We start from the raw sequence: 26,263 nt of genomic DNA, 5'->3' as shown, positions 1-26,263 counted from the left end.
AAAACTAAAATATGTGGGTATTTTTTATTTGAATACTTTTTATATGAAAATAGTGTTGCAGACTTAACCAACAGTTTTTGTTGTACAACTGGCATGTCGATGGATGAACAATATGACAGAAAACCTTTAGAATCAGCGGGGAGCATCAGGTCGAACGTAAAGCATTACATCAGTGAGGAGGCACTGCTTACCTGTACTAAGGAATGTCGTGTGAACAATGAAATTGCATTTGGTTATGATACTAGACATGGGTTAAAATGACAGAAAGAAAAAAAAGCATCACCAACAAAAACGGCACATGAACTACATCCTCTTCCTGGTTTGCCGGGTGCTTTTCACACAGCTGAAATGACTTGTTTCAACACATCTGCGGGTGGATTGTGGTTCAACAATGAAGGGAAAGAGATTAATATTTCATTTAAACAAAAAAAAAGGTATGTACAAAAAGTGCCAACATTGATAAACCAGTACACTCAAATTAACTCATGATGCTACATAAAGAATAAAAAAAAAAAAAAAAACAAAAAAAAACATTTTGAGAATAGTCAGCTCGAATAACACAAACTAAAGCAAAGGACAAATCAAAACACGTGTAATTATCTTGTATGTGGAGGAAAAGCCTCATTTTCATGTGTAAAAATGACACGAGTGTTGAACTCGATCATCTATTCATTCTCCAATCCCCAGTTTTGTTTTTATTCGGATGGTAGTCCAGTTTGTTACAAGGTTCAAAAAGGCTTGATTAACATAAGACAGACTGTCATTCAAAGAGTCTCTGCTGTACCGTAAAAATCTGCAGCGTTACGCCACCTCGATTCAAGTGAAACTTTGATATTTCAAACCCAAGAGTTGAGGTTCAGTATCACAAAATGAGCGTCCGTGTGAGCTCGGCTGAAAGAGTAGCTGTAGTGAATCCTACATAGTGCCCGAATGCTCAGTGGTGCTACTCTGTGCTCATTAAAATCATTGTTATACACGCACAATCACACGACTCTAATGTGCAGAGTCGAGGAGGAATTCGACAAAAAATTACCTTTAGGTTTTCCCACCTACAAAAGAATTTGTTTTTCCAAAACCAATGCACCGTTTTGGATACTTTAAATGACCTTTTAAATCAGTGAGCTGCGCACTTTCTGGAACTGAATGAATAAAACAATCCTTTCCATCCTGTTCAGACAGATTTGTTTACACTATATTTATTGACTTCGATAATACAAAATTACAAATGACTGCTGATGGTTTTTTGCACGTGAAGGTTTTGTTTTTGTCCAGTGTGCCACAGAAGTAGAAGAAGAACCTAAAAATGAACTCTCGAGTGGAATTCCTCTCCAGAATCTCACACAGTAAGATCAGTGCTTCACTACAGGCCCGTTTAAGATAGTCCCTTTACAAACATTACTTACATATTTAAATATTTAAACTGAACTGCCTGTATCTTTAAATTCATACCCCATATACAGAAAACTCACCTGCTCTGCTGCCAATCATTTTAACTTCAATGCCCTTTCACCGATGACATGACCCGACACTCAAAGTTACCTGCACTTCCTGCCACGGCTGCCACACTAAGTCAAATCTGGAGGCGCGAGTCAGAACCTGCGACTCTACACCTCACAACAAAAAACAAAAAACCAACAACTTTGACACGAGAGGGGGCGAAGCGAGCCTCTCCGTAAGCTCGGTCACGTGTCTGCTCGTCCCGTTTCCGTTTCAGGGGATCCTTAAGTTTGTTTTTGTCATTTAAAAGGTATGTTGATCGGATAATGTCGCCTGTTCAAAGTCCAGCGTGAAAGGTTAAAGGTCAGGGAAGCGGCTCGGGTCTTCTTTATAGTCGTTGGGAATTGTAAAAATCGAATCGTCAAACTCATCGTAGCGAAACTCCTGAAACGTCACCGTGGCTGTGATGGTGGGAAAGACGGGGATGTCTGCAGGAAAATAAGAATCATTTTTAGGCAAAATATTTTCACATTTTTCTACATTTCATGTCTAACTCTTTCTTTGGCGGCCACGAGCTGATCTAAAGTAAAGCTGCTTACCGAGTTTGACGGGAAAGCCGGGGGGGAGCTTCATCTGAACAAACTCCCTGAGTTTATTAAAGTGCTTGAAGGGTGCAATCACCTCCAGAACATTCAGTAGCCTGGGGGAGAACAAAACCAGCACACGCTCACAGATGAAAGACAGGAAACCGGTTCAAGAAGAAGAAGAAGAAGAAGCACGAACTTTAACTAATGAAAAAGTAAACTTTTTTTCACGCCATCTCAAAGTAATTTCCCATCACCGCTACACTTATGCAGGGAGAAACTTAAGCATACTTTTTATTTTTGTATTTTGAGGGAAGCTTAAAGTGAAGACTCACGATTCAATGCCCAGAGGGAAGTCTTGACTCATGGCTATCGTAGCTTTGAAGTTCTTCTTGCTCTCTTTGCAAACCAGCTCTCTTCCTAAATGAGGTGCTCTAAGGGAAAACCAGCAAGACGTATTAAAAAAATAAAAAAAATAAAAAAACACAGCCCACTCAGGGTGAGTTTACAGCATCTCATTATGCAAACCACCGTATAGTTATCACTACATCTGATACACGTGAAACACTTTAGCTAAAATGATTGTGAGCATTATTCTCACAATTGACCAAATCTACACATTAAACACGTACTTTCCGTTGTCAGCAGTGATGTACTCTTCCCAGGATATAGTGTTGGGTGAGGGGGCAGTTAAAGATTGCCTTCTTGTTGGCTGAAGAGCAGGGGGGAAAAAGAAAGAAAGTCAGACACACACACAGGCGCAATGAAACAAAAATAAATGATCATAAAACTCGATGTCGTCCGTGTCCGTGATACGGGCAGCTGTCCATGAGCTCTGGTCACCCGCAGACTTAACAATCAAAGGAAGGCCACAGTTGAGGAAGCTTTAATATTCCACTTTATCAGTTTCCTGATTTCCAGTTACGTCCATATATAAGTGGACACAAAATATACTGAGATTACAGTAGTGCAGACTCGGCTTCCGATGGTGCTCTTTAATGTGCTTTTGAGAATTTTTTGGTTCTTTTTTCCAAGAGCTAGATAAATGCAGGTAAAGTAGGTAAAAGCTGTGTAGTTGAAGCACTGATGATTACAAAGCCAGCTAAATACACACGTCAACAGTTTTGTAGACATCTACGCGAGCTGTGGGAAAGTTCTGCATCTTTAAACTTACGTCGGAGTCACCAACAGACGTCAGCACAGAGAGCAGGGAGGAGGCAGGGTAGTGCTGTGCCATATTACGAGACATGTTGTAGTGCTATATAAAAATGTCTACCGTACGATATAGCCCTCTACTGTTAATATCGTTTTTTTATTTTATTTATTAAAATGACACGTTGTATGAACAATGAATGAAGGCTAAACATAACTGCAGCAACGCTACTACTTTAGGATAGCATTATGGAAACAGAACCCAGGGAGGGATTAGTGCCTAAAAGAGGGAACCGGAATTCCATAGTGTGATTAATTCATTTAAATAGTGCGATTTAAAAAAAGTCAGACACCGACCAGACAACGGTAATTTGAAAAACATGCCGCCAACAAGTCGTCACTAGCGATTCGAAAATGTGTGATCTGTTCTATCACTTAAAGACAGCACATGAAGAACAGTACAGAGACAGCGTGAAGATGCTAGAAACTATCTCAAAACCACAAACAAAGGAAAAAAAAAAAAAAAAAAACACAAAACAAGCCTGAAGGCATCCCCTATGACACCACGAAATCACAGATGCCATTGCCATGTAAAAATTCAGAAATTGATATTCATATATTATATATATTATATAAATATGTATGTATGTATATATATATCATTCATTTAAATGATTTTATTTGTTTCTCTTTATATTATTTTATGTATTTTTAATGCTTCTTGCACTCCCTGCTGCAATGCTTTTATTTTATGTAAAGCACTTTGAACTGTTTGTACATGAAATGTGTTATACAAATAAATTTGATTTGATATATATATATATATATATATATATATATATATATATATATATATATATATATATATATATATATATATATATATATATATATATAGAGAGAGAGAGAGAGAGAGAGAGAGAGAGAGAGAGAGAGAGAGAGAGAGAGAGAGAGAGAGAGAGAGAGAGAGAGAGAGAGAGAGAGAGAGAGAGAGAGAGAGAGAGAGAGAGAGAGAGAGTTATGATTTTAAGAAAAAAAAATATTATTTAGGGATATATATCGGTATCAGAATATAAATTTTGTCCATATCGCACAGCACTAAGGCAGGGATTTGAATTGATCCTCACACTTGTGTTATGTCACTGCCTGGTGTTAACACACCCTCTGCCCAAAGGCTGCAGCCTAAACTCATCTCAAACCCAGCAAAGTGAGAAGAAACATGTCAAACATAACTAAAAGGGCTGCGACTCTGCAGGCAAATGCACACATTTAGAAAATCGCAGGATTTAACTCAGAGGGGTACCTTTGTATGCTGTTGTTTGGGAAGTCAGCCTGCCTTTAAAGCAGTGGAGTACATGGCTCACGCCACTAGAGGGAGTCGCCCACTAAACCAGGATTATGTGTACAAAAACAAAACCTTTACATTAATGGCCTGGAACACAAAACTAAACAGAAACTGATTCACTTAAAATGTGGTTTAACAAACACAGAGAACAAGGTGATTATCAGCATGAAATGTTTCCCGAATCCTTCCTGATACACAGTGAATCCATCGTATAAACTTGCAAAATAAAAAAAGTGGCCTTCAAATGGAAGCTCGGAGAGAATGTGATGAGCAGATCAGCCATAGTGAATCTTCTAACCAGCATAAAAACATGTCATAACTTCCTCCTCATACTGAATCATCCTTCCAGTGGAAAACTGTCTTTGCAAAGACGTCTTGACCGAGTGTTCCTCATCAGTGTCAGTTTATTTTAGGATTGGACAACTTGTTCTGGCTGACCCTGAACTGGATCTGGGACGAGTGCCACCCTGTTAATCCTAAATCTGATATTCTCCTAGTATGAACTCATTCTTGCAAATACGCAGGTTTGAAAAATTGGTTATTACACCAGCTGACCTCTTTTTTTTTTTTTTTTTTTGGGAAGCCACAGTTACGTACGGCAACTGGGGCAGGATAATGTGAACAGTTGTTGTGGATGATGAACCACCTGACTGTGCAAAGGCACAGCTGAATGAGGTGAGGGAGAAAAACAAAGAGAATATATCAGCTTTGCTCAGACAGTGCAGTAATCACAAAGGTGTTTTTTTTTTCCCCTGCGGCCTTGTTAAGCGCTCGCACTCGCGCTATGTACCAGCTCTGGTGTGTTGTGGTGACGACAACAGAATACACACAAGCCAGGGGGCGGGGACTCTGATCTGCTGGTATGCCAGCCCCCTCCCTACTCATCATTTCATGGCTCCTGAGGTTTTAGCCCTCATCAACAGTGCCAAGCTCTGGTCGAAAGCCCCGCACACTTGCCTGTGTCCACACACCGACCTGGTCTCCCTCCTTGCTGTAAACACACCTACGTCACACAGCAGCTTTACACTTCCCGTGTGCTCGGCTGAGATAGAAGCAGAGCGTTTTTCCACGGCGACACCAAGTTCCACTACAACACGGCCTTTTCACTTTAAACACGAGTTGGCAGGAATTGATAGTAGTTATAAAGGCAGTGGAACAGTGGATATCGTGATCGGACAAAGCCCAGCGCAGAACAAGGGGGAATCCACAAAAAGCAAGTGAGCATTTAAAAAGGCATCCACTGAGTGTCGAGAGGCTTTGTCTTCATTGTGCGACTGGCTTTTTGTTCAGTGGCTTGCAAAGCAAACTCTGGAACATACTGTAGTGACGGGGTGGGTGGAAAGGTGTGTGAATAAGGTGCAGCGTTGAAGCTGTCACCATTGGGTGGCAGTACTGGTACTGAGACTTAAATCCATGCAAAACGGGTGAGAAGGGGGGGGCACATTTCGTTGTGTTTTTAACATCAGAAACAAATAAGATATCAAAGAAACATCAGTGGGAACCCAGACAGGAATTTTTCAATAAACCATGCAATGTTTCCTCAGAATCTGTCAGGAAGTCCATGCTGTTTCGACAGGATTTGTCTTCGAACGCATACAGCAGTGTGGTACAGTGAGGTTTATTTTGTCTGAGAGACTCATGTCCTACCCCAAGGTTCCAGCGGGACAGGACAGTTTCAGGATCAGGCTGCTGATTATGCTGCAGGTGTAAGCCAACAAGAATGTTTATCAATAGAGCGCAAGTGTTCCAAATTGCTTTAATTTTCATCTAAAATGTTTTTAACAGTGAGTCTCTCATTTGTTTTTGAACACTTAGTAACATTTTTGGGTCGTTTTTTGTCTATTAAAGGTCAACTTATTGAGGTGCAACACTGCTACAGCTTCATCAACAGGTGTAAGTCGTGCACCACTTCACTTTAAAACCATGAAAGCCCCATCGGTGTTAATATAGGGACCAGATACAGATATGTATTGATTCTTATCAACATTGAGAATTACATTGGGCTTCATTGTCAGAGAACCAAGAAAGAAGTGAGGAAAATTAAAGATTTTTTTGATAGTTGAGACCACAAATAAAATGATAAATCATATCTTTGATTTACAAAATGTTAAAAAACTACTATTAAATTATTCAAAGTGCCCAGAAAACCTTAAATCTACATCAATCATGCAGGACACTCCCTTGGAGTGCAAGCTGTATGACATCAATCAGCACTGTTAGAAAAAGTAGTCTTATTAGTAGCCTTACTCACTCTGATCTTATGCCATCTTATCAAAGTACAGTTTAAGCACACAAAGCTATGATAAGGTGCTGGTAATGAAAAGGTGTAAGGGGACCTCTAAACCCAACCGTCACCGCAATGCAATTAATGTTGGGAGGGGCTCTGCAGGAGCACACACTGGTTTGAACTGAAGCTTTAAATGTGGTTCCTTCAGCTTCGAGGTCACCCTGTCAGAACGGTAATGACGATGAGGCGGGCTTAGCGGTGTGCAACTCACTTCGTAGTTCTGCTCGATGAGGTTCCCTCCTTTGCTCAGACTCTCCATGATGGCTTTGTTCCGCAAGATGTCCTCCTCACTCAGATGCTCTCGTCTCTTCCTGGATTCCAACACCAGGCCGTTCACAGAGTAGAAATCTGCCAGGAAGTTTCCCACGCGCTCCTGGAGTTGTGGGAAAAAAAAAACAAAAAAAAACAAACAGATAAGTCCAAGTGTATCACCAATTTCCTTTCCAAGAACATGTAAAACGGACTAAAGATTGAGAACGCAGACTGCAATACTCCCATATATCTCATTCACTACCCTGTCTTTGTTCTTTTTAACCCCAAGCCTATCATCTGTGGTTTCTTCCTGGGGTTATCACTGCTGCGCCTCTGATTTATTTGCAGTGTTTCCTGCCTGGTTTGGCAGATAAAGCAGGAAATGTGAGTACTTCTGTAGTTCCTTCACAACGTTCATGTTCTAACAAAGTATTCTAACATGCCCGACTCATTCCAAATAATGGCCACATTGTTTATTTTCCAAAACTTGAGGGAAATGAAACCGAATACAAAAAAAAAAGACAAGAGCAATAAATACAGTATCTGATAAAACCCGGATGTATTTAAAGATTTTCTTTTTCTTCTTTGAATACTCCTCTGGAATATTTGCTTTAACAGGAAAGTTACAGTGAATGTAAGACTATATGAATAAGTATCTTTCAGAGTGCGTGTCACCGCATACATCCCCAAAAACATGCCACATGGTCATCAATAGCATGGTGCTGTATGACATTACATCATGTGTAATGTGTTTCTCAAAGCTGAGCCGGTAGGAATACCGTTTTGTCCTCTCTGAACAGCCAACCAGCCTGCGCCCTGGAGAAGGTGATGGACTTGGTGGAGAGCGTGGCGGAGTAAACGTCACTGCTCATCAAAATGTCCACTTCCTCTTCAGTCTCCATTTCCGACTCCTGTAAATACAGCACAGAGACTTCAGCCAAGGCAAGGGTGGTCATTATATCGTGTTAAGATGAGCCGGGCGTGATCCTTCATCCAGAAGTGGAATGCTAACGCAACCGGTACAGCAAGCTGAAAAAGAATACACACAGAACAAATGCAAGCACGAAAGAAAGTCAACATTAAAGTCCAGACTGAACGTTCACGTTGATTTCAGATAACTAAGTCTGTATAGAACATGCACGTGTTAGGAAACTTTATTTAGCAACAGCACCAGTGATTTTAGTATTAGCATTTTGGCTAAATAGCTTTAAAGGCATATATCATTCATCTTAATGAAGGTAAGAAAGAAAGTAAAGGAAAGATGTTTCCCTTCCCTTTAGTCTGTTACCTCTTCTCTGTAAAACGGTTCTCTCTCACACAGGACAGAGCTCCTGAACAGCCTAAAACATCTTCCTTTACTTATCTACACAGAACACATTTCCATAACGGCTCTGTAGTTGTGTAGTAGCCCACTTCAACCCAGTAATGAGCAGCTGCATCCAATTCCATAATTTCTGATTAATCAGTTAGCGAGTAGAAAGGGCCTTAAAAAGACCGGCACTAAAAGAGAGCGTTTCAGACATGCAGTTAAAGGCCGTTCTGCAGCAAAAAGAGGAAAATGACCTTTTTAAAAAGTCTTTCGTTGGATCGCATCATTTACTAATGTCAGATGTACAATACATGACAAGTTTAGGGGCCACGAGGATCCAACGCACCTCGTGATGTATCCGCTGGTAGACTTTCTGTTCATTGTCCAGCACAACAAAAGACTCAGAGGGAACGGCATTGCCGTTGAAGATGAAACTGAGGTTTCCACGCTGACATTTCATGTCTGTAAAGTCTATCAGGGTTGTATCCAATCTGCAAACACAAAGTGTGAAAACACGAGATGAAGACAAAAATAAGATTTCATTAGAGAAACAGGAGAAGACGGTAAATAAATTGGAGGATGGCAACGAAAGAAACCCAAACTTCACATTTAGGCCAGTAACAAGCACAGTTTCCAACTGCTAAACAGCAGGAAACTGCTGGATGCTACACGCTTACTCTGAAGGTTCAGAGACAGCGTGTGCATGCTAATCACTGCCGTAAAAGACCAAAAACAAATGTCAAGATTCTTTTCTTGTGTGTCAGAGTGGCTTGTCCTTAAATGAAGTGTGACAGCAAGAGAATAACAGATCTGCGTGTGAAGAATATGTGCTATGGGTCCGTATGACAAGCCCGACATGCTGTAGCAGCGGTATGCAAATAACCTTACTGTGACAGTTTCTACTTTGCACCCTCACAGTCTTTCTTTCTCTTCCTCCCTAAAACTCCAGAATAATGAGAAGGCATGCTGAATACTAAATTAGACAGCCAGGAGTAGTTTCAGGGTATAATGAGATGCTCCACATCATGGTTACCTCAGGAGAGGCACGCAGACAAACAAAGTCCAACTCTCGATTCAAGTAGATTTCGTGGATTAGTTTTGATATCGAAATGTGGAATTATCTGTGTATGTGCTGGATAAAGGAGCGGCTGCAAAACAACTTTAATCCACGTGTTACTGTATGCGTACAAACCACAGCTGTATACGCTATACTTCAAAGCTGTTAAATGCTGCTTAGCATTTGCTTTTTTGCCCACAAGGCAATGAAGCGCAGCAGCATGGATTGCCACTGAAGATCCACTGTTGTGACTGTGTGTCAGCTCGTGTCAGCGTTTGATAGATTCCGGCTGACACTCTTGGTAAGTTAGCTAGTGGGCACAGCAGACTCTACGCTTGCTCCTCAACTACGAGGCTCTGATTAAAAGGGAAACTCGGTGCCCAGAGGAACTTCCATTCAGTTTCCTCTAGTTGACCAAACTTAGCTGAGGAGAGGAAATGGGAAGTGGAAAGAATGGAGAAAGAAGAGGGGTTGTTGTGTGTAGCATAACATGACAAAAAAAAAGTGACAAAGTGCATCATTAAATGGCTTTCATGAACAATTACCATTAATTGTAATTACATACGGTGTTGCTCTTGTTTATCTTGACACAACAACACTAAATATATTTCTGCTTTTACACAGCTTTAGAACTGCCTTTCATCCACGATTACAGTCAACATTTCAGTGGAAAATGTTTGATGACAGGACTTGCCTGATGTTGAGGCCTTGCTTGTAGATTTTACACGCATCTGATGGTAGGATTCTGGACAGCAAAGGCACTGCGACGTGAAAAGATACAGTGAGAATGTAAAACATCTGAGAAGTGTCTAAATTTAGAAAGTTCAGTAAAACAAAATTAGGAACAATATCCAGCGCAAAGCCTCAGAAGCAGATAACCCTGGAGACTGGAGTCCCTTGCACTTCCATCATTTCACAAAACCGAGACGCTTTAACATTCAAATTTAAAGCTGTATATTTCTTTAAATGTGGAAAACCAAAATGCTCAGCAGAGTACTACATATGCTCCAAGCCGGGGGGTCTTAAAGGGCAACAAGCCACAATCCCAATGGCTGGGAGCATGGATCAGTGAGACTTCCCATATAAAACGTTATCTTCCCTCAGGAAATGCTGTTCATATAAAGTTAAGATTGACAGACTGTCCCCTTTACTTTTAAATCATCTTGATTTACAAATATACCGTTAAGATACATTTCACCACCTTCATGTGTGCATTTTCTAATCTTTTCCTTTGTCAATGATTCACGAAGACACAGAGAGTATTCAGAAGTCAGTCCTGGCTCTCGCTCTGGGTCATTTCTCTGCAGACTAAGCAAATGCTGATACGCCAGTTTGACTGGATGCATTTTGTCTGTGACCACACATTATGCTCTAACTGTATTATGTATGAGGTGCTCCATTATGAAATTTTACCAAACGAACATGCAGTGAGAAACAATTGTGCCTCTCAGATTCCCACGTATTTAATGCACTCTAGAACATCGAACATCTCTGTTGGAGTGTCAGTTCATGTCCAGCAGGAGGAGTAATGTTCAGTGTGTGACTCCTGGTCACTCCATGTCACTCATTACACTTAATTAGCAAACACTGCCTGCAGCCATCACCTTTTCCTGTCTGAGACATACTTCTGTTGTCACACATCCTAACTGACTACATGTAGTTAATCTACGAGGTCTTTGAGAACCTAGTATGTCCTTTATAAAGCTTATTGCTGGGGGATAGCAGACAGTGTCATTTGACTCACCCCAACTCTGGAAGTCCCAGTGAAGCTCCAAGTAAAAGTCTCCAAGCTGTGAACGAAAAGTCAACTGTAAGTAAACTGACATGGGGGAAATAGTAGATATGTTACAAATCATCGTTAAAATGCTGTATGCTTAAGGGATGAGCTTTGTGCCATTTCTATGTCCTGTCATTAAATCCCATGAAAAACAAAACCAGCCTTTAGATATAGACCAATAACACAACTTAATTAGCAGGATATATTCATTGCGTGTTTTAGGCTGCGGCTACACGAAAACGTTTTTCACTGTAAACGATACTTTTTCTTATCGTTTCGCTGTCGCGGCCACACGGAGCCGGCGTTCCCACTACCCCAAAACGATAGTTTTTGAAAACGGGTTCCAGAGTGGGAAAGTTTGAAAACGGCCTCGTTTCGTTTCCATTGTTACAGCTAAAACGTTTTTGCGTCAGTCACACGTTGACGCTGGGAGCCAATTTTAACACTTCTCTATTGTCTCACAGCGTGGCGTGACACAGTGGCGTGTGTACTGCATCGTTTCATCGTTTTTGTCTGGACAGCAGCGCGTTTCCGTGTGGTCGCAAGAATTTTCGAACCCGTTTTCAAAAAAAACCTCGTTTCGTTTTCGTGTAGCCGTAGCCTTAGACTTCTAATTAGATTTAATTATAAAACACAAAGACTATCAGACTATTCAATCCATTAAGAAGGAATGCAACAGGTTAGTGTTCCCTCCCTTTCAGAGCTGGAACAACTGACTGACAACTCAATACACCCTCTGATTCATGAAAGCCTGGGACGCATCGCTCACATCCCCCCGTCTGATGATCTCAATCATTCTGTCACAGATGGCTTTAAGCTGACAGACAATCATTAACTTCTTGATCTTAATCATCTCGGAGAGAAGATGACGGAAACATTTACTGTGCCTAATCACCTAGAGAATGATCTCACCATGTCCCATAAAGCAGAGGCTTTGAGGCATCTTTCAGTTAATACAAACATTAAAACTGGTCGTAGGAAGACAGAGGGTTAGGTAAGGTGTTATGACACTGAGTTTTTTAAAAGTTTGTCTGTTTTGGTATTAAATTTGCTTATTGGATTCCTTTCTGGCTCTTTTATGGGGGTGGTACTACTGCAGTGCTGACCTGGAGGCTCAGATTTCCATATGATTATGCCTACAGTTAACCTCCGTCGCTTCATGTTTAGTCACATAAACCAGAAATATTACTCATGCAGTAGCACAGAAGTATATAAACCAGTAAATGAATATGTGTACAAAAAACAGAGCCTAACGGATCACTCAGACTCAGCAGCATGTCTTCCAACAGTCATGTGTGTGCAGACACGATGTCATACCACACAGAAGTGCTGGAAGGCTTCAATTAGCCTTAATGCCTTTGACTCTGACGAGTTGATAATGCATGTGCATGTGTCCTTCCAGGCTTTGTCTTATTGTAATGACAATATTTAGTGAACAAAGAGTTTAACTGAGGTCTGGGAGGGACGGTTAATGTCTTCGGGGTCAAAGACTCAAAGTTATGACTGAGCATTTAACGGCTCTTAACCTGTGTGTGCATTATTCTGCATACAGCTGAGAGACATTAAAAAGACATGTTCAGTAAAGCAGGACTGAGCAAACATTTGTGACGTCCCACTTGGACAGAAACAGGATGAAGATAACATTTAGAAAAATAAATGTTTGGGGTGAAAAAGCAGCAAACTGGGGAGTAAAAAGATTTAATGACCACAAAACAGCAGGTGCATAAGATGTCAGGAGAAGTACTACTACATACCTCTTTGAGGGCTTTCAACAGTTTGGGCCTCTTGTCCTCTACGCTCTCCCTGGACTGCTGCTTCAGCTTCCTCAGCAGCGCTGTGACTGAGAGAAAACAAGAAGCTTCAGCACCGAGTGGAAAAAGGGGGAAAAGCCCAACTCAAGAGCTTTTTCCTGAGAGAAAATATACTCAATGACATGTGATTTCCCCCCAAAACAGATGTTAACTTTCTGAATAACTCTTTCTCTGCTGCCTGTGATTGACACTTAACTTTTCTCTAATTAGGAGATTCTAGCAGTGAGTGGAGAAACTCATTTCTCCACCTTGTTGTAGTTGATTCAGCAGATAACTGTTCTTTTCCACATTGCTGAGCACTATCCTTCAAACATCTGAACTGCTGAAATGTGACTAAAACATCATGAAGACCGTTTTCAAGGTGGCGTCGATTGAGGCTGCATTCATGCATCTTAGTGGGGGAGAGTAACTGAAACAAAATATACTAAAGTCCTCCCTATTTTCTTAACCGTTTGTCTATGCAAATGCTGCTGAAAAGTGCTGCAGGCATACAGTTTGCAGTAACAAAGGGTTTTGACTGAGAGATGTGCCAACTTCATGAAGCCAGATGGGACGCATAGCATCGTTCTAACCAATCCTGCAGCACCACTTAGAGATCAAAATGTTCCAGGAAGTTCAAAGTGAACGAGGCAGATATGAGGTTGCCTTTTAATGAGGCTTGCCTTTAACCTCCTTAATGACGGGAGGGAAAAGCATGCTCACAGGAGACTTAACCATGACCAGTCACATTAATAAGCATTCACTGTTCTTGCTTCTTTATGCAAAAGAGAGAACTCGAGAAAAAAAAAACTGGATTCACATCCAACCACAAAGCATACATTATAATGTTATTTGCTATTCAGAAGGGAGCGGGGGCGTCGGTGGCTCATGGCATAATGGTGGTGCTCTGATGAAGCCTGGAGTTGGATAACTGATAAAAATGGCTGTGCCAATTATAAAGTTATGGAAGCAGTTTTAAAAGATACATTTGTTTCGCCTGTCCTATGTTTTAATGAGACGAAAGTCAACAGAATATATGAGGTATTATCATTGGCCCGACTACGCCCTTAGCTCTTCTATTTCTTTGTGGTTGGTCATAATAAACAAACATGTTCATACTGTTTTACTGGTGCTCCCCATGCAGCCCCACAGAGGGGGTAAAACTGGGCAAACATGAGAGCACAGACATGCAAACAAACTGATTCACATGACGACCCACGTGCCAACTGAAACAGACACAACTACAGGATCTTTGTGGCCTCGCTGCCTAACGAATGTGGACAAGCTCTAGATGGGGATCCTCCTGATCCTCATCGCCTCTCAGCATGACAAGAAAAGGGTACAATCTCACCATCTGGCAACGGACCATCCAGCCAACACACGCTGAGAAACTGATGCTGAAACTGACTCTCCGTGCTACCACCAATAGAAGCAGATAACGATAAGGGCAATTTCCTGGCTTTAATTAGGCGACTGATCTCAGTAGTTTCACCTTCACGTGTTTATGAATAGAGACCGGGTCAAGATCATTTGTGTTTCAATCACCGCAAAGTGCTACCATTTAACAATTAATCATGGGATCCAGCTAAAACTAACACAGGTACACTTTACCATCTGACTAATAAATTAAAAATAATAAGAATTTATCCAAGCTGTAACATGGGAGATTCACTCTGTTAGAAGTGATAAATCTGTTAATTATTTTAGCCGACATTATACATAAGCAGCGTTTCACAATAAGAATACCTTCACATTGCCATGAAACATTATGAAAATGACTCTCTACAGGCTTTGAACGGACTACAAAACTCTGTTGTTCATAGTTTTAATGGTCTGTAAATGTAGAATATATTTGATATAAAAATGAGTCATTTAGCAGCCACTTTTATTCAAAGCAACTTTCAATGGGCAAGGCAAGTTTATTTGTAGAGCACAATTCGTACACAAGGCAATTCAAATAGGAAGGAACGGCATTCCAGCTTCAGAGCAGCAGGAAACCCTGGCTTATGGTAAACGTTTTTAAATCGTTGCAATGACAAAGTACAAGAGTAGCAGATACAGAAGTGCAAAGTAAGTGCAGGTTGGGCATGCTAAGGTGTTAAAGGTGGTTAAAGAGGTGTTCTCAGAGGAGATCAATCCTCAAGAGATTCTTTAGAGAGGCAAATTATCTATTAACCGGCAGATAACTGTCAATGATAATCAATGAAAAAGGACAATCAAATTCAAGTAAGGATCAAAGCCTGATTTTGGAACATTTGAACCGAGCTATGGTTACAGCTCAACTGTGACATTTCGCTGGACCATCGTCCTTGTCCCAGTATACATGCAGGGGAGGGGATTCGAGTTACTGGCCCAAAAGTGGGCCATGCAGTGGACTGTGTACAAAAAGTTCAAGACATGCTGCCAGTCCTGACCCTATCTGTGGAGGATCACTGTACATGCAAGCAGAGCCAAATTCACTGCACAGAAATTGTCTTGAAGTTACTTGAATGGTGTTTTAGTTAGCCGACGTGGTTACAAAAATCAGGATTTTATTGGAGCACAGCGACGGTCTGGAAATGTATTAAGCAGCTCTAAGTTGACACATTCTTCAAGGGCTGATCTGAAATCACAATGTCATTTGACAAAAGATTAACAGTTTGTCTGTAATAACATATACTTGCACTTTACCGTTTTGACAAAAAAAACATGCAACAAGATGGAACTTTGGAGCATGTATAGAGTCAAGCTGAGCACATACTTGCGGAGGGATTTGAACCTGAAATCCATCATCTGGATGTGTTAGTTTTAATAACAAAATAATTCAGTTTATGTAGTGTCAAGTAGAAACTCAAGTATCCCCCTTGGAACATGTTAAACATGTCAGGTAGACATGCGCCGTAAAGGAGCTGGGACCAACCAAACTTCTCATAAACTCAGACTGTTTCAACCAAATCTTTTCAGCAGATGATTCTGGTCTCGTCTGGTCGTTTATTCTCACCACAGAGACCTTAATGGTCTGACTACCACATGGAAAAGCAGCTCCCCGTCCAATAACAATAACATGACTGAGACAGCCTTTAAACCAGCCGCTGAAGCTGACAACACAGCAGTGTGAGTAAAAGGCAAACGAGGACAGAAATAGATATATCTGAGCAAAGCACATGACAGCGTCTATTCCTGAGCCACATTTTGCCTACGAAACTAAACTCGGGTGACAAATGCAACCAGTCACAACAAATATTGGCTTGAGAGCAATGCAAATGAATTTAACAGAATGTAAATTAAACAGCAGATGCAATGACTAATGGGAAGCAAGTGAAATGCAGACTCCTCCATATAGATAAGAATAATCTCAGCACTATCCAGGCTAGGATGTGTCTCCAACTGTAAAACAAACAAAAGCTCCTACTGTAGATCTCCGCTTCCGTTACAGAGCCCAGACAAATGCCGCGTCAGCTCTCACTGAATTACTGTGACGCAGAGCTGTGTCGGGCCAACGCTGTGAAGGACTCAACATTTATTGCGCTGAATAGAGGAAATAGTCAGTGATTACATACTTATGCACCTCTCTTGTTTAGCGTCACCGTGATGGTCAGGTTGAGTTTTGTATCTGAAGGGCCAAGTGTGTTTGCTTTATAATGTGCAGAATCAGCCATTTGTGGCCAAGCTGTCACAAGAGCGGCCTTGCCCTGTACTTTGGAGTGACATGAAAGATCCAAAGAGGGCAAAGATTAAACGACGACAGCTTTTCTTAGCGGCTGAGTGTTTGCTTTAGTGCAACAGAGGCTGAGGTCTCTTGCCAGCTGAATCTGGGGATCAACAGACTGACCTAGTACAGCACCTGTCTGCTGATCTCAGATCCAAGAGGCACAAGTAAAGCTCGCTTGAATTTCTCCTTTTTCCCAGAGTGCGCTCTTTAGAGATCTTTGTTTAGTTGCAACTCTTAAATGAGCAACCAGCAAGTTAAGAGTTTTTTGTTTGTTTGTTTGCTTGCTTATGTTTCAAAGCCTGCTTATCCTCTCAGAATGTGATTTAAAAAAAACACAAGAAAACAGGCACATGGGGCTTTCAAAGGATATAACAAAGCACACGACTAACATGTAGCTGTATGGTAGCCTTCCTAAGTGGCCAGTCAATGGTAATGTTAAGTGTCACCAGAGAGTTCATTAGAGAATTCAATACAAGTCAAGTGGTCTTAGACACTTATTAGAGGAAGCAGTCAATGTAGTACTTTAAGCTGCTTTCCTTTATGATTGCTCAATGCTTGTGCCAAGTTGCCACCCTAATAAGCCCAAACCTTTCCATTCAGAAAACCTGTTTAAGACCTTCATTGTTGCTAAATTAAATAAAGGAGTGGGAAAACCAAACCAAAAAAAACAAAGCTTAATGAACCTAGAAATGCAGTTTTTATAGAATTTATGGTAAGTCCTTTTGTTAAACCTGTACTAACACTGCTCCTTATTTTCATCGTCCAGGACGACCACAGGCGCAGATTCGGCACACACAGCTGAAATGAGCCACGGTTTAGTTTTTCCTCTACAAAATAACCAACTTTCTTTGGTCAGAAAAACTTGGACACGGAAAGGGATAAGATCTGTGTTTATTTAGACTGGTTTTTGCCAAGATATTGGAAAATGAAGGGTTACGTCATGGGCTTCAAGCTTAATATTTCAGATGCAGCTATAAAAGTTAGGGAGTTTTGCAGAGCAAAACGGCAGCTGATATATCTATCTATAAAACTGTGTCTCAATCCATTTGCCAGTCATTAGAAACATTAATGGACAAATACATAACACAAATGGTTCTCTGAGGAGTTTGTTGTTTTCTAAAAAGGCCATGGTGACCAATAAAAGCTGAAAAAAAAAACAAATACTCTGAACATTTCAAATTATAGGAGAAAAATGGCAAGATATGGGCTTGAACACAATCGACCCCTGAGTGAGAGAAATATCTGGTGAATTGCTTCTTTTCAGAGCATAAAAGCCAGAGGGCCTTGAGGAATGTCAAAGGAACAAAAGAGGCAGGCCAGCGTTGTGGTCTTCCCGGCAGGCAGCAGTGCAGAGGAAAGTGCAGAGCCTCTGGTTGTTCATGTTCACACAGAAAAAAACTCAAACTGAAACCCCACTGAAGCCACAGTGATGTTAGTAAGTGAGCTGGTAGTATGGCTCATTCTCACAGCTAGCACTATGTGGTAGCTGTTTTCAAAGCTCTGTTTCGATCAGCCACTTAAAGGGAGCACAGTTAGATGAACGAGCTGCAGCTCGACTCGACTGTGTTCCATTTAACTGCGGCTCTGTTCTCGTCACTGTTTCCAAGCATGGCAGAAGAGTTGAGTTATCATTCCAAATGTGTTTGATACAGCCTGTATTAATACACACTTTACCGTTTGTACACAAAGTTGCAAAAGTCCTCTTTCAGATCAGTGTCACCCTGTGATAGATACTCACTCATCTGTCGGTCTCCGTAGCTGATGGCCTCAGCTAAGGGGCTCCATCCCTGAGCGTTCTTCACCTTCACAGGTGCATTGTGGGCCAGCAGCAAATGAGCGCACTCTGCATGACAGACATTCAGAAAGTTGCATGAAGACAGAACAACAAGAAAACCTATGCATGTTAAGTATCAAAGATCACACACAAGGTGTCCTCACAGTGAAGGACTGTTTTAATGCATTTCGCTGGAACAAAGTGACCACATCAAAACATCAAAGGTGTCTCACAAATGTCTTCAAGATACAACACACAGATGGACAGTAAAAAAAAAAGGTGATATTTTGCAAAAGTAATCTTTAATTTAAAACAAATGGCAAGAGAGGGTTAACAAGTGTTTGTTCATTCGTTTTAATTTGGCAGTTTAGTCACGACTGACTGAGACAGACATCCACATTTCTTATGAAACCCTTCCCAGCATCTTTGACGTTGCCATGGTTTCCTACATGTTAACCAGTTTTCTGTTCAAATCTGTTTCCCACTGAGAAGATGAGATCTGTAGCAAATAAACAGCTTAACTTGTTCCACCCTGCCTGTTCCTGCATGCTGTAAGCAGATGCTCTTGATGCAAACTTATCTGACCTATTTGCGGTGTACCGTTATACAGGTGCTGGCTCTACACCATGGCATAAACCCCTTTACCACATCTGACACAACAAAGAGACATGTTCTGTAGAAAGAAATCAGCAATTAAAAAAATATACATATATCCTGGTTTGAAAGGGACAGATTGTGTATAGGATTTAGATGACAAATTACCCATTAGCCAATGAGCCAGTCGCACAAAGCACAACCTTCTCCTTTTTTTTGTAAATTACTATAAAATGACTACAGATGCTCAGGAATAAAGAGTCAAGCGTCACAAAGACACACCCCCAATACTCTGAGTCAACCTAAAAGCTGTGCTTTAATTCCAAAAACTGGAAAACAGTCAAAGCGTCTCTTCCCTTTCATGTGGATAGATCTGCACTGAGTGCAGCACAAAAATGCCTCAACTCTCCAGGCAGCTTGTCCATAAACTAAGAGCCAGCCAGAAATTAAGCCCCTTGTTCCGACTCAGCTGTCAAATTTTGTTGTGACATCATTCATTAAAACACTGGCAACTGTACAGCTCTGTCTCAGCACCGGGCGGGAGCATTCATTCCTGTGAGCAACACAACACACAAATTCAAGGCAAAGCCTAAGTGTAAACAGTCTGCTACTGAGAGAATATGCAGTGTTCTTGGTCGATGGGGCCGTCACTTATTTCATAGTTGTTTAACCAGACTTTTCAGTGACCATTTAGGTTGGCAGGAAGCCCCACACAGATGCTTACAATACAGCTCAGCTTTCATTTAAAAGCTTTTCAGTTAACCCTATAAGTCACGTTCAAACCAATTTCTGTGCTCCTGTTCAGACTCGTTTCTCTGCTCCGCACCATTATAAATGTTATGAAAAAACCGGTTTCAAGCTGAAACAAGAACTTCTGCCTTTTGATTGTAGCATGTTGTCACAATACCACATCAACCACCTACATACTCGACATGTTTTATTAACGAGGAAGAGGCCAGGGTCTCATGCATTCTTAATAAAAGAGAAGAACATGTTTTGAAGCTTCTCCTAATTAAACGTATGCACACAACAGTAAAGGGCATTGCTATCCAAATAATTTATATAGAGAAATGTGGTGGCAGCAGCCAAAACAACTATGCTCCTTTCTCTTCAAGAGCAACACCACTGCTGTAATGTATGGCTGACTTCAAGATGGAGGCATTGAAGTGGGAGTCAAAATGTACACAGATGGCCATGGGAATTCATCATGTTAACCCCAGGGAATGCTGAGGAGTCTCAAATTTATAGACATACTAATTTTCAATTTTTAAATACAGAGATTATGTGAATGCATCGCAAACTGAATGGCAAACCTCCGTGTTGATGCAACAGCCGCCTTGTGATTGGGCAGGGGGATGGTAACAGCTGGTATAAGAGGCTGATGAAGAGGAAACGCAGGCGAACAAATGCACTCTAGCTTTCTGATATAAGCCTCACATTCCCTTAGGCCTTTGACCCCTACATCACTCTGCTAAATCTGATGATTGTGTAACAACAACAACAACATTTAGCTGATATAGAGAAAAACAGGAAGAGCAGCCAGGCACTTTTGTCCTGAGTTGAACACCTGCTGGCTTCCAGTCTGACTTGAGGCATTTTAAGCAGTTTGTCTGGCTTTATGGATTGAAATGATGATGTCATCATGACAAACACAAAGAATGTTTTTTTCCAGTTATTTATTAATTCTTTTTAGCTAAATGTCTTTTGGAACAATAGGTGCTACCACCTGCCATTTATGGTTGGAATCAATCGATTTTTGATACATTTATTTGTGCCGCTTTGTGGCAACTACGTCACAAGGAGACAATACAGACATATGTATAACTTTAATGTGAGAGAACATTAAGTCAATACATACATACAGCTGATTTGACTTGCAACACAATAACTGTTTAAAATGTCTTTTTAAATTTGAACATTTAGGCAAACAATTTGTTGTACCTAATCAATCCCAGGTACCGAGACTTGAGCACTCTGTGACACTTCATGAAGTAAGTTGTAGTCAAGTTAGATTTTGCTCTAAACTTTAGGCGCCGACATCTATCCAGCAGTAAAAAAGCACAAGGCAACAGAATACTATGACAACACTCTTGACTTTTCGTCATGAATCAACATAATTAGATCTGGACAAACTCTTACATAGTGGTCCCTATTTGAGCAGTACAACTTGTACAGCTCTATCTTGATCAGGGAGAAAAACATCTGCCTGATTAAATTTACCTTAAGCCTTCAAGTTATTAGGCACGGTTTGTAGTCCAATTTAGTCCGGTTAAAGTACTGACGGAGGAAAGTCTCCCTGTGGGTAGCTTGGATGACTGCATGTGCAGCGGCTGTATGGAGGTCCTTCTACATTCATACACAACTCTCACTCGCTGAATAAGGAATAAGGGAGCAGGATGGACAAATAAAGCACCGATCTAAATGATCCGTTTGTGCATTGACTCCAGATGAGGCTCTTGGAAGCTGAATTAAAACAACATCACCCCCAAATTTTGATGAAACCCGAGTAGATTTTAAAATATCTTCAATCCGCAACCCAATCAAACTTACAGGAGAACACGGCATGGGGCACCTCAGAAAAGGACATCAGCTGCCTGTGCTGCAATATGCTCGACCTCGGCAGTTCCAACACAAGCTTCTCATCTACTACTCCATTAGATTTTCCACCGGTCTGACCGTTCAGGTTTTTCAGACCACCAATATGCATATCACTAACTGTCATCGCTGGACTTATCAAGATATCAACCCCATGCACACATAAAGCCTTAAACAAAGAGAGCCTTGTTCTCTGCATCCCAGCAGGACAGCCACACCCCGACAGTGATCTCATCCTGTAGCCTTCAGCCTGTCTCGCCTGAGCATCCCCAGAGGACCGGGCAACTCAGGCAACCTCATTAGCACAATCAATTCCATGGCGTTCAGTCCGCCACAACACTTTGTCACTCCGCTTGCTGAATTACCAATAGGTAGTGGCAGGGGCCTCGTGCCAGTGACAGGAATTGACCTTTGTGAATGTGAAATCAATCGAAACCAAATGGGTCTGTGCACAACAAGGAACTAGCAACCTGGAAAAAAACAAAAAAAAACAACAAAAAAAAAAACAGGGAATTAATTTTTCAAAAGCATGTTCTGACGTCTCCCTGCGATATCAAATGTACGCTTCGAAACACAAAGAGGCACTGCTTTAATGTTTTATGAGCACGCCTTCGGTCCAGCCGGAGCAATCCAGCTGAAAACATGGCAACCATGAGTTCTACAAAGCTTTAATACACGATGATGTATCAAACACACACCCCAAAGTCAACGTTAAGCCGAGACGTCAATCGATTAACACAAAATCTATATCACTTTTTTTTTTTATTATTTTAGGGGGCAAAATCCAGAGTTGCAGGATGTGCCAAACCCCTTTTTTCTGTTGACTTCTTTTCTATGAGTGTTTCAAACTGGCAAGAGGTTGTAGACTTGGAAAATATTATTCAATAATTACCTCCTGTACTAGCTTTGAATTACTAGTCTTTGGGCAAGCAGAGTAACATGAGTCAGAACAAGAGACTTGAGCTGTAAGAAAACCCAATTTCTTGAGGTCATCATTATTCTAACGTCACTGATTGATCTATTACCCTGTATTAATTATCAATTGGAGAAAAGCACAACACAGAGTAGAAAGAAGAAACAAATCCTCTTGAAATTCTGATTTTGACCAGGAGAAAGTTGACGTGCAACACGCATTTATTTATGCATGAGCAGTTTGCCTTCTGGGATTTGTGTGGTGATCTGTTACAAACGTCTGCCGGTGCTTCAGCCGACTTAAAACAGACAGAAAAAAGAACTGAAACACACACAAACAAGTGGAAACACAGACATAAGTCATACACGCCCACGGAGACCGACAGTCAAATGGGGAGAATAATGCCACATGGCAGTGACCATTTTACAACTGCTCACCTTTGTGTCCCATCATGACGGCGAGATGTAATGGTGTGTTTCCTGAAAAAGGGAGAAATCAGAATTTTTATACTGGTTTTTGAAAAATAACAGAAAAGAGACCAAAGACTGTGACAAGCACTTTGCCTTTTGGATTGTCACAGTTAGGGTGGATTAGACATTGAAATTGGGAGGCAGAATCCACCAAAGTGCAAATGATATGGTAAGGTATGCCTATTGTGAGTTCTCCTGCCATGACAGCCTGTATCACTAGCTCGCCAACAACACAAACAAAGAAGAAAAATCTAAATTTAACAGGCAGTGACATGGCTTGTTAACAGACAATGCTAACGCGGCATGGCGAGGGTGACACACAGGAAACACACCCAGGGAAAATATTTTTTATGAGGCGTGGAAGTGTGAAGAATGAAATGTCCGTTCCAGGATGTAAAATGTGCCTCATAAGCAGTTGGAGAATCCTTTCAGTGGAATCCAAACTGCCCATTCAGCTCCTTCAGGCCTCCTGTCAAGGAGTGAGAGGTGGACAAGCATCCACAGCAAGAAATGCCTGCATAGTAGAAGCCTTTCCATGGATGAAATTACAAGCCGGGGGTTCAGCTACATCCCACAGGATGATATTATATATGGCATAGAAACACAGGAGCATAGGTTTTCATTTAGGGCAGAAATGTTATATGCATCAACGAGACCAAACTGTAAACCAACTGTTTAGTTACTGGTCAGTTCACCGGAATCAAATATAAATTTTCATTCAATGGTCGGCTCTTGCTATGCAGACTGTTTCCGTTAATTACAACTCGAATTACAAGATGACTTCCCTTTGGATTTTTGCTGCCAGTCCGACTCAATGGAGGCAAAAAGGAAATCAGTTTGTAAGAATCAGAACTATTCAATAAAAAAATTTTTAAAAAAAACGAACAACAAAACATGTTTGAGTGATTAGTCCTTTAATGAATATGCTGGAGGCTAAATTTGACATGAAAACTCTTTAAAACGTGAATGACGCACAACTGCTTCTCAAAAGGAAGGCTTAAAATCAGTGTGCTTATTTAGAGATTTTCTTGCCTAGTTGACCATTCAAAGCGCTTTAAACTACAAGCCACATTAACACACACTCATACAGTGTTGCAGGCCATGCAGAGCTTTTTTCTCCTCATATTCACACACCCATGGATGCATCAGACGCATTTCAGTGTCTTGCCAAGGCGGGGATTAAACCACCAACTTTCTGAATGGCAGACCACCATAACTAAAAGGAAAACAATCGACTAAATGAAACTCATTAATAGACTAATAATGGTTCAACAATGATAATCAACATAATGGAATCAAACCAACTCATTTCAGTGAGATGGTTGAGTAATATGGAGATTAACATCCAAGAAGCCAGAAAATAACAGCGAACCACAACAAGCTGGGAAAATCTCCGACATGTACAGGCTCAGGTTCCACAACAACACCCTGTCTGACACTTGGGTTACGCCATGTCAGGCTTGTGAAGACAGACCACATTCCAGTGCTAACCGTGAGCACAAGTGATGGACGACTTTTGTCTTCATGTGTGAGCCAGAACCCCCCCCCCCCCCCCCCCCCCCCCCCCCCAAGTCCAGGAGGGGTCTATTTGGAAATAGTGGCGTGATCAGAGCAGACTTTGCCCTGCAGAAGAGCTGCTATCAGTTTCCCCAAAGTTTCACACACGATGCCTAAATTCATCATTCATGAGCTGGGGACCATCTAGTCACCCAGTGATTGTTCAACAAGATTTAGGACAGATATTTATTTTTTTTGGCACCATCAGTGATAATTTGTCCATGTCACTGCTGCAGTCTAAAGTGCTGCTCATACAAAACCTCTTGCACACACTTTTTCCAATTATGCTTATTCTGAATTAAACTATCCCTCAGTTTAGACATCAGTTTTCCAGGCCTTGCTGACAGAAGCCTCGCCTTCATCCAATACTGATGGAGACTGATGGCCTATAAGCAAAAAACTAAGCTTCACTGCACCTTGAAATGACAGAACCTCATGTTTTCTCGTGGGTCGTGCCTTCTTCGTAATAAGCAGCTGGTAAACTCACCGTGGATGTCTTTCTGAGCGATATTTTGGGTCCGTATGAGCGAAGACAGGCGACGGACATCTCCTTTAAACACACATTCGTGCAACTGGAAGTCCTGCCCTGTTCGAATGATGGGGTTTTTGTTGTTGTCGTCGACGACATCTGATGTTGACAGTGTGTTGCTGTTAGCGTTAATCTGCGACTGTTGGTTCGGCTGCTGCTGTTGCGTGGATGGCGACTTGATTAACTTGTGATTACTGAATATTTTACTCGCCCTGCTCTTGTTGTTCCCCTTGGAAGCTGTGAAAGTCCCAGTTGCTGCCTCTTCGTCCGGCTCCAATAAGTCCTCGTCCTTGCTCGGCCTTTGGTCCTTACACAGGGAGCGAATCTTCTCTCCGGTCATTTTTCTAAACGGTTGACGCTGACGGAGCAGAGCGTGTCGTCAATGACGATGTCCCTCCGGGCGAACTGATGCGATTCGCCAGTTGGAGGTCTTCACGCAAATACTGGAAATTGCACAACATTTAACTGAACAAATAATTATCCACCCGACATGTAAAAAAAAAAAAAACCTGTGTTTGTTCGAAGATGAACAAGTAGCAGCTTCCGTTCACCGGTTTATAATCAAAACAAACTGTCCGCACCGCTCCGACTGCCCTAAACAGTCGTTGCTGTACAACACAAGCGGCTCCACTCCACTAGTACGAAAGATTCGGCGGCGGCTGTCTTCCGCCTCAGAGTATCGCGATAGTTTAAGAAAGGTCACCAACGGTCACTAACTGAAAATTGTTGCTACTGCGTGTCAAAAAAATTAAACTCTCAGTGGTGTAAAAATAATAAAGTACATTAACTCGGCTTGAATAATAATTTAAAAAAAAAAGCCAATGTTGTACTTTTAATTTACTGCGTTTATTCCACCACTGGCAAGCTGTAAAAAAAAAAAACTCATCCAACATCTTTGCTTCTACTAAAAACTGAAATCCAATCACAAGTCTTTTTGTATCAGACTATATAAGTCCCTCTTCTTTAAATAAGCATAAGAATTTGGACCTTTATTTTTTTTTCCTTCACTTTAGTAAAACACCTTACTTGGCCCAGTGGAGTTTTAGAGCTAACAAAGATGTTTTATCCAGAGGGACACTGATAAAAAGAACTTATCAACAAGGTAAACATTTTTCAGCACAGGAGCCCCCTACCTTGCTTGTACACCTGA

At 41.2% G+C, this 26,263-nt stretch overlaps 1 protein-coding gene across 1 annotated transcript; it reads right to left on the bottom strand.

The window, feature by feature from the left end:
- Positions 1-10: 10 nt before the first annotated feature.
- LOC142400537 (ankyrin repeat domain-containing protein 13C-like) lies at positions 11-25,768 on the bottom strand. Its single transcript, XM_075485508.1, has 13 exons — positions 25,072-25,768; positions 22,995-23,036; positions 18,420-18,524; positions 12,955-13,040; positions 11,168-11,213; positions 10,118-10,184; positions 8,713-8,857; positions 7,837-7,968; positions 7,017-7,178; positions 2,654-2,733; positions 2,357-2,455; positions 2,037-2,137; positions 11-1,925 (listed from the first exon to the last, which is right to left on the bottom strand). The coding sequence occupies exons 1-13, from the start codon at positions 25,451-25,453 to the stop codon at positions 1,795-1,797; spliced, it is 1,578 nt and encodes a 525-aa protein (XP_075341623.1). The 5' UTR covers positions 25,454-25,768; the 3' UTR covers positions 11-1,794.
- Positions 25,769-26,263: the final 495 nt, after the last annotated feature.

The sequence above is a fragment of the Odontesthes bonariensis genome, chromosome 15 (assembly GCF_027942865.1).
Source record: "Odontesthes bonariensis isolate fOdoBon6 chromosome 15, fOdoBon6.hap1, whole genome shotgun sequence".
In the NCBI taxonomy this organism is placed as follows: Eukaryota; Metazoa; Chordata; class Actinopteri; order Atheriniformes; family Atherinopsidae; genus Odontesthes; species Odontesthes bonariensis.
Note: the sequence above shows the minus strand (reverse complement) of the source record. Positions and strands in the feature narration are given on the sequence as shown.